The 9,658-nt window shown below is 38.4% G+C and overlaps 1 protein-coding gene across 1 annotated transcript; it reads left to right on the top strand.

Moving 5' to 3' along the window:
- Positions 1–1,586: 1,586 nt before the first annotated feature.
- Positions 1,587–2,279, top strand: LOC107485378 (uncharacterized). The gene has a single exon (XM_016105904.1). The coding sequence runs from the start codon at positions 1,587–1,589 to the stop codon at positions 2,277–2,279; it is 693 nt and encodes a 230-aa protein (XP_015961390.1).
- Positions 2,280–9,658: the final 7,379 nt, after the last annotated feature.

Below are 9,658 nucleotides of genomic sequence, written 5' to 3'. Positions count from 1 at the left end.
TTCATATTTGTTCTTGAAAGATTTATTTACTTTTTTCACCAAGTAGGTAGAATCATTTTAGCATGTAGTTGCATTTACATTCATAGGTTGCATTGCATGAGTTTTGCCTTTCCCTACTCATTTATTTGGTCTCCTTGAGTTTAGCATGAGGACATGCTAATGTTTAAGTATGGGGAGGTTGATAAACCACTATTTTATGGTTTACAATATGTTTAATTGTGTGGTTTTATCATGGTCTTTACCCACTTATTCATATAATTAGCATGCATTTATGTTTCCTTCCTAAATTTATTACATGATTGAAAACATGCTTCTTTGGTCTTAATTTAGCTAATCTTAATCCTCTCTTATTACCATTCGATGCCTTGATCTGTGTGTTAAGTGTTTCAGGCTTTATAGGGCATGAATGAGTGAGAGATTGGGAAGGAAGCTTGCAAAAATGGAAGGAACACAAGAAATTGAGGAGATGACCAGCGAGAAGTGACGCGTACGCGTCAGCGACGCGACCGCGCAGAAGAAAGGAATTCGCAGTGACGCGGCCGCATGAGTGACATGGACGCGCGGATTGGAAAAGCAGAAGCGACGCGGAGGCATGGACGACGTGCCCGCATGGAAAAGAAAAACGCCGAATGACGCGTCCGCGTGAATGACGCGTCCGCGTGACGTGTGCGATCTGCAGAATTACAAAAGTCGCTGGCAGAGATTCTGGGCCAGATTTCAACCCAGTTTTCGGCCTAGAAACACAGATTAAAGTCAGGGAATAATGCAGAGACTCAACATGCTTTTGATAATTCACAATTTTAGGTTTTAGATGTAGTTTTTAGTGAGGGAGGTTCTTTCCTCTCTCTTAGGTTTTAGGATTAGGATTTCTTTTCAATTCAGGATTATTTTATCTTCATCAGGTTCAATAATTTATGTTTCTCTTCTACTTTTATTTACTATGATATTTTTATTTGTGTTTGATTGATGTTGCCCAATTGGCTGATGATATTGTCCATGTTAGAATTGACATTTTTATTTAATATAACTACATTCCTGGCTATGGTTAAGAAATAAGTAACTCTAGAGTTATCAAACTCAATGTGATCGATAATCGCTATGTTTGCTAATTAGCTTGAACTTCTATAATCCCAATCTTTTTCTAGGAATTAACTAGGATTTGAAGATCAATCTAATTAGCCACTTGACCTTCCTTTGCACCAGCAAATGTTAACTAAGTGGAATTAAGATTCGATTTTCATCATCATTGATAAGTATAACTAGGATAGGACTTCCAATTTCTCGTACCTTGCCAAGAGTTTATTTTACAGTCATTTATTTATTTTATTCGTCATTTATCATAATTGCCCCTCATTCTTAAAACCCCCAATTTACAAACTCATAACCAATAATAAGAACATACCTTCCTGCAATTCCTTGAGAAGACGACCCGAGGTTTAAATACTTCGGTTATCAATTTATTTAGGGGTTTGTTACTTGTGACAACCAAAACGTTTGTAAGAAAGGACTTTTGTTGGTTTAGAAGCTATACTTGCAACGAGAATTTATTCTAAATTCTAGACCACACAAAAGTTCTCTCTTCAAGCATGGTAAAAACATTGAAGAAAAAGTATAATTTGAACATGTTAGGATTGCTTGAAACAAAAAGGGATGTTATTTCAAAATATAATGTTGCCAGGATTTGGGGAAATAGTACTGTAGGTTGGAAGTTTGTGGAATCTCTTGGGGCGGCTGGGGGGCTTTTGTTGATGTGGAATGAAATGATGTTTCAGAAAAGTAATTGTTATAAAGAAGAGAGGTGGTTGTGCATTGAGGGAGTGTTAACAAAGAATAACTTTCAGTGTGCTAATTGTTTGGTGTACAGGACGCATGGGAGGGAGGACAAGTGGGTGGTGTGGGAGGAGTTGAGCTATATTGTAGGCTTGTGCCAGGTTTCTTTCTGTTTGTTGGGGGACTTCAATGAGATCTTGCAAGTGGAGGATAGCAAAGGGGTGATGAGTTTGTCGGTTTCAGCAGAAGAGTTTAAGACTTGGGTTCAAGACATGCAGTTGGTGGATCTCCCCCTTACTAATAGGAAGTTCACATGGTTCAGGAGTCAATCTTGTAGCAGAATTGATAGGGTGTTGGTTAATATCGAATGGGTGGAAAAGTTTCCTGACATTAGGCTGAAAGGCGGTCCAAGGGGCTTTGTCAGATCACTGCTCGTTGATTCTGGAGGATACAAGAGTAAGAGGGGGCCCTCGACCGTTCAGGAGTCTAGATTCCTGGTTTACCCATGAAGGTTTTCTAAGGACAGTAAAAAATGAATGGCAAAACTTGGGAGGTGCTCCGTTCCTTAGTAAACTGAAGGCCTTGACGATACCTTTGAGGCAATGGCACAAGGATAACTTTAGTGATATGGAAAATAGACTGATGACGTTTGAAGATGAGATCAGAAGATGGACGATCAGGTTAGTGATGGGATTTATGATGGTACACCGGAAGCTAGAAGGAAGGCGTTGGTGTGCTTTTATGACAAGTGGTACATTAGGAAGGAAATCTATTGGAAGCAGCTGTCTCGGTCCAAACATGCTAGGGACATGGACAGGAATACCCAGTACTTTCATAATATTGCCTCGACTAGAAGGCGGAATAACAGGATTGATGCTCTGATAATTCATGGATGGCTGGTGAGGAATCAGGCAAGAATAAAGCATGCAATCAGGGGATTCTACAAGGAGTTGTATTGTCAGGAGTATGCTCTGAGGATTGGTGTTCGGGATGGGTTGTTGAAGCAAATTGATAGAGCTGAGGCAGAAGCCTTGGAGGTTTTACGGTCTACAAAGGAAATCAGGGAGGCAGTATGAGATTGCGAATCTTCTAAGGCCCAATGTAGTGATGGATACAATATGAATTTCATCAAGAAATGTTGGGAAGAGATTGGTCAGGAGTTCACTACAGCGGTGATGGAATTCTTCCAAAGGGAAAAGTTACCATCAGATGTGAATACAACATGGGTGACGCTGGCCCCAAAATTTGTGGGTGCTAAAGAGATCAAGGATTTTCGGCCGATTAGTTTGGTGGTATGTGTGTATAAGGTGATTTCGAAGGTGCTGGTGAGAAGAATGAGATCAGTTATGCCGGGCTTGGTGGGAGAGACTCATACTGCATTTGTGAAAGATAGAAAAATTCATGATGGTGCTTTCATCGCCTGTGAGACGGTCCATTGGCTCAAGGCACGGAGAAAGAAAGCGACCATCATTAAGCTGGATTTTCATAAAACTTATGATAGAGTCAGATGGAGTTTTGTGGATATAGTGTTACAAAAAATGGGATTTGGACAGCATTGGAGGAATTAGGTGAGGAGTGTGTCAGTATGGCCTCTATGTCTGTCCTGGTTAATGGGTCACCATCCAAGCCATTTAACATGGAGAGAGGCCTCAGACAAGGGGATCCTCTTTCTCCATTTCTGTTTGTGCAAGTAGTCGATATGTTGCATTGGATGTTGGGAGAAGCTGTCAGCAACGGGCGCATTGATCCGCTACTGGTCAGAGGAGAGCATATTGAATTGTCGCACTTACAATTTGCAGATGATACGATATTGTTTGTGCCCCGGTAACAAAGACAGTCGTGAATTATAAGAGACTATTGCGGTGTTTTGAGTTGATGTCAGGGTTGAGCATCAATTTTGATAAGTCAAATCTGATATCGGTGAATTGTGAACAGGAATGGGTAGATTATGTGTGTGGTCTGTTGGGGTGCAAGCAAGCGGTATTACCAGTTAGGTACCTCGGGATTTCCTTGGGTGTGAATCCGCGTCTGGTGAAGACTTGGAAACCAATAATAGATAAGGTGGAAGAGAAACTCAGCCTGAGGAAAGCGAAGGTCCTAAACAAAGCAGGCAAGCTTGTTCTCATCAAATCAGTGCTGAATAGCCTACCGATATATTACCTAAGTTTGTACAAGATGCCAAAGGCGGTTGCGGATAAGCTTATTGCGTTGCAAATGAGATTTATGTGGTGTAAGGGGGATGGTAATGATGGTATCCCTTTAGTTAAGTGGGAGATGGTTCAGGCACCGAAAAAAGCTAGGGGCTTGGGGGTTGGGGATGCCATGCTTTGGAACACAGCGCTCTTGTTTAAGTGGTGGTGGCAGTTTTCAAAAGAGGATTGCCCCTTGTGGAAGAAGATTATTTGCTTGTATAACAACCTGAACCTTGCTGTAATGCTAGTAAATCAGTAGCTACCGGTTAAAGGAGGGCCTCGGAAAGACATCTGTCAATTAAATATAAAAGAGCAGAGGATAAAAGACAAAATGCTTACTGGCTCGGCGATGGAGGTAGGGAATGGAATGAGCATCCTATTTTGGGAAGATAATTGGTTGCAAGGTGGGCCCTTGAAAGTGACTTTTCCAAGACTCTTTTCTATTTCAACCCAACAAGAATCTATGATAGCGGATTGTGGATTTTGGGACGGGCTCGAGTGGATATTGAATTTCCAGTGGAGAAAAGAGTTGTTCCAATAGGAGCTGGAACTTGTCCACCAGTTTCATGAGAGGCTAAGGCCGGTGAAATTGTCAGATGGTAAAAAGGATAATATGGTGTGGAAGTTTGATAGTAAAGGGGTATTTTCTACCAAATTTGTTATGCAGGTCCTACAATCGAAGACTCTGACATATGAGATAACGAGCTATAGTTTCACAAGTTTAATTTGGAAAGGAGTGGTACCTCCGAGAATTGAGCTTTTTGGATGGTTTGTGCTTGTGGGTAGAGTTAATACCAAAGAGAGGTTGAGTAGGCTAGGCATTATTATTCACAGTGATAATATCTGTGTACTTTGCAAGAAGGAGATAGAATCGGTACAATATTTATTTCTTCTATGTGAACTAACATGGCAGGTGTGGTACAGTTGGTTGAGGTCCTTTGGTGAAGATTGGGCTATTCCTGGAACCATAAGGGAACTGTTTGAGAGTTGGACTGGCAGGCATAAGCAAAAATAAGAGCAGAAGAAGTGGCTCACTGGGTTCTTTACAGTGATTTGGAATATTTGGGTGGAACGTAATGCTAGGATTTTCAATAATAAGGAAGCAGGTGTTACGTTCGTAGAAAGGAGGACTTTTCTGAGCTACAAAGAATGGATGGGTAGTGATCCTTTTAGTTGTTGATGGCAATGCTAGAAATGACAGGGATTTTATGTATTTCTATGTAGTACTTGTTGTTTGGTTCGTTTGCTCCACTTTACTATGTTGAGCTTCCTTTGGTTCAAAAAAATATATATACTTGAAAAAAATGAAACATATAAAAAAAAGACAAATAAAAAAAAAGCCAAAAGATAAAACAGATTTGCACATCAGATAAATAAGATGAGTAAAAAACAAGTATCATCAATGACGTTAAGAATTAAGATCTTCTTCGAACAATAATAGTAAGCAACGAGCAACTTTCTTCATGCGTGCTATTGCACTAGCACCAAATATACCACTCGAGTTCTTATCACTAGAGATAGAACACAAATATACTACCAAAAAAATATTGATTACTGTCAGATATATTGTTGGCAAAATGAATAAAATTCAACGATAATTAAGTTATTGTCAAATTTAGTGTTGGAAGAAATTGGGCGGTATAAACTTCACCAGTAAATATTTATCGTTGGAATTTTTTTTATCCACCAGTAATTACTGCAGATTCTGCGATGAATTACCTATTCAAAAAACCATTTAATTATCGGCAAATTTTTTTACGATAACGTTGCTGCCATAATATGTTGTTTCTCGCACTATTGTCGTCGGATTATTCCCTCGATAAATCCGAAGATAATGTCAATTTTAAAAAAATTGTAAAACAGATGGTCAATTTTAATTTTTATTTGAATTTATTTTTCACATCATTAATGGTTAAATTATAAAAAATAAAATATTCAAATAAATTAAAAGTCAAGTACATCAAATAAATACAATGAAACAATAAAATGAAGCACTAATAACTAAAGATCTAGGTAGTCCTCGTCGTTGTCGTCGTTCCCATGGCCCTGATGAGGCAGCACAGAAGGCAATGATGTCTGTGTGCCACCAGCAGGGTTGATGTCAGCGGCGTGCATCTGAGCCTTGTACACTTTCATCTGATCCTACATCTGCTGAAGCTGCTCTAACTGCTCCCTCCTTTCTAGCCTGAAGTCATCGGTGTCTGTCACACGTGTGAGGATCTCCTAATACCTCTCCCGATAATCTTTCAGCTTCTGAGTCTGTTGGTGAAGGTTGCGGATGAGCTCCTGCACCTGCAGCCTCAAATCAACGCCTTCCTCGGGCTCGACAGCGCGACTAGTGACAGAGGCAGACGATGGCCACAACGTGGAGATGCGGAGGCTGCTGACCAAGAACGACCCCCGGTCTGTATATGCGGTTCTTGTCCCGTTCCTCACGAACATCCTCCAGCATCTGCTGCAGCCGCTGATCCATTCAGTGGGCGTAGATCTTCCTAATTAGAGCATCGTGAGAGGCGTTCTATATAAAGTGCAGCTGCACAAAGAAACTTTAAAATTAGTTAATCAAAATAGAAGATATATAAACTTGCTAAAAAGATTTGAAACTATAAAAAAACAAATTTAATTACCGCCCATTTCTGAAACCATCGCTCTCTGGCTCAATGGGGATCTTTTTGTAGCTGGGCCAGGGATGGTCATACATTAGCTTGATGACGTTGGTCATCTCTTAAGTACATACGTTATTGTTCGGCGTAAACATATCAACAATCTACAAACAAACCAATATGGCAATATAAGTTAGAACTTCAGAAGCAAATAACCATAATATATAGAGTTTTTATAGAAATTTTGGTAGAGTTTCATCTATAACTAGAATGCGCCACAAACTCTTTCCATCAACAATTAACTTAAACAGCACCAAGTGTCAACAATCAATGAACAACAAACACTTTCAACAATTCAATAATCAGAAAACATGAAACACTTTCAGCCATTCAAATCTACAACCTTAAATCAACTAAACCAAAATCAATAATCAGATACTTTCAACAATTCAATAATCAAGAAACATGAAATACTTTCACCCATTCAAACTTACAACCCTAAATCCACTAAACTAGAATCATCAATAATAAGACATTTTCAACAATTCAATAATCAAAAACCATAAAACACTTTCAGTCATTCAAACCTACAACCCTAAATTCACTAAACTAGAATCATCAATAATCAGACATTTTTAATAATTCAATAATTAGAAAATATAGAAGATTTAAAGTGATACTTACTCTGTGATGCTATCAGGCCAAATCATCAACCGTACGATGGGAGAGTGTGGAGGGAAATCAGCTGCCTCACTTTCGTGAGAGGACTCCGGGGCCGTGGCTTCCGTTGCTGGAGGCAGCATTGTTGTGACAGCGGACTGCTTAGCGGTTGGAGGTAGCGTTGTTGCTGTGGACAGAGGAACATAGTTGGGGTTAGAGGCCATGATGAATGGCTGGTCCGTTAAACCCGCAACCAGTGGCGTTACCGGGGTAGTCAGAGTAGAGCAAGAGGATCCAGAATTCCTGAGGGAACTGGAAGAAGCCTTCCCTCTACCACAGCCACAACTGTGACCACGACTAGCAGCCTGATCCACAACACCTCTACCCATCGTCATGTCTGCAAAGAGCAAAACCAATCGGAACACTGTGAATCAACATAATTCAGACAATTTCAAACAACTCCAGCAACAATATTCAGCAATTCAATTCAATAATTAAAACACTTTTTAAGTTCAAATTCAACTCAATTAGTATGCCTAAGATAATTTTAAAATATTTGCAAGTTAAAAATAAGGAAACAATCTACAAGAAATTTAATAATGTACATGACACATATACTCAAAATAATATTTCATTGGATAATTGGAATACATTCAATTTTTTTATATTATGAATTCATATAAAATCAACTCAACAATCAACAAAATCTCAACATATTCATAACCAACAAAACCACTGCATATTCATATTAAAAAACAAATTCATAAACCAATTTAATATTTCAACCACTGCCATATTCTAATCAGCATCATAAACTAATCAACAATAAAATTAATAGCAATAACATCAATGAATCAACTACTTAAAATTAATATAGCATATAAAATATTAGAATAACTTGAGAAAAAATTAAAATTGATACCTGTTGTTGCAGAGGCGGAGGAGAGGCAGAGAGAGGCACAGCGACACGCGAGTAGAAAGCAAAGTCAAGTAGAGACGTGAGGAGGGAGAGAGGCGAAGTTGGGCAGTAACGGTGGTGGGTCTGTGGTGCGGCGTGGCAGTTTTGAGAAGGCAGAAGGTGAACGGTGAAGTGGTAAGAGAGAAGAGGGAGAAGAAGAAGAAGGGAGTAGTGTCGGCGGTGGGTGGGTTGACAGCGACGGAGAAAGAGCTGTGATGATGGTGGTGGTGTCGGCAGGGACAGATGGTGGTGTTGGGGAGAGGAGAGGAAATGGTGGTTGAGTGAGAGAAAGAGTGAATCTTGAATGAGGAGGAAGAGGGTTCGCAATTTGAATTTACTCCTTGTTACCGTCGGATTTCTCCAATGATAAATCGTTGCGGGTCACCAAAATGCAGCGTTTCACTAATTGAGTTTACCGTTGGAATTTTCTGACGATAAAGGACGCACCATTTTTTCTCTCTAAATATTATCAGCGGATTTACCGTCAAAAACCAAAATTCGCCGGTAATTACTTAACTTTACAAATTTGACGCCGTTACTGTTAGTAAATTCGACAGTAAATTCACCGCTATTCTATGACGATAAAATCAACGGTACTCAATGTTTTTCTTGTAGTGATACAAAGGGAGAGAAACAGAAATGTTTTTATTGGAAATATCTAAGGAGAGAGAGATGTTTTTATTGAAAATCTAGGGATAGATATAAAGAGATAAACATATACATAGAGAAAGAGAGGGAGAGAGATGTCTTTATTGGAAATCTAAGGATATCAATGAGAAGAGTATTGCGTCCGTGGTAAAAATTGGACAAATTAATTGACATTGGAACAAGTAGAATTATTAGCTAGGTTAAGTATATTATTAGTTAATTGTAGTAATAATGGAGTACTAGTAATTTTATATTGTTTAAAATAATGAACTTTGTGTTATATATGTATTAGTCTCATATTGTTTAAAGCCATAAAAAAAAAAATTTTTAACTACTATAGATGTGTATATACAATTTTTTGTTTATGAAGTGAAGTTGAGTTGAATATAATATAAAGTCTTTGCTTATTTTATTTTAGACTCTTTTAGAAGTAAGAGATCTAATTTATATCTTTAGTTTGACCAATTAAAGTGAATTTATGACTATTTTTACTACAGTAGTATTACCCAAAATTAGTGAATATAAATTTTGTCTTTATAATGAGATTGTTAATTTTATCAAAATTGATAAATCCAAACGACGTTCTAACATCATTAATGGTGGGAGTGATAGATGGTGTAACAAGCTAAATTTATGGAAAAAAGAGGTTGGGGGCAAGAAATTGGGGTCAAAAGTAGTAACAGCGATGAAAGAAGAAGAGAAGGAAGATGCTAAATTGTTTATGATAGGTTTGGTATTTTGAAAAAATATGATTGGTAAACTTGTTTAAAAGTATAGTCTAATTTGCATCTCAATTTAAAAAATATATATATTTGTGTCATCATTTT

Source organism: Arachis duranensis, chromosome 4 (genome assembly GCF_000817695.3).
Source record: "Arachis duranensis cultivar V14167 chromosome 4, aradu.V14167.gnm2.J7QH, whole genome shotgun sequence".
NCBI lineage: Eukaryota > Viridiplantae > Streptophyta > Magnoliopsida > Fabales > Fabaceae > Arachis > Arachis duranensis.
This window is presented reverse-complemented; position numbering and strand designations above follow the sequence as displayed.

Bases quoted from the DNA above. Each gene is read 5' to 3' on its own strand.
- LOC107485378 (XM_016105904.1), top strand. From the start codon at position 1,587: ATGGTAAAAACATTGAAGAAAAAGTATAATTTGAACATGTTAGGATTG.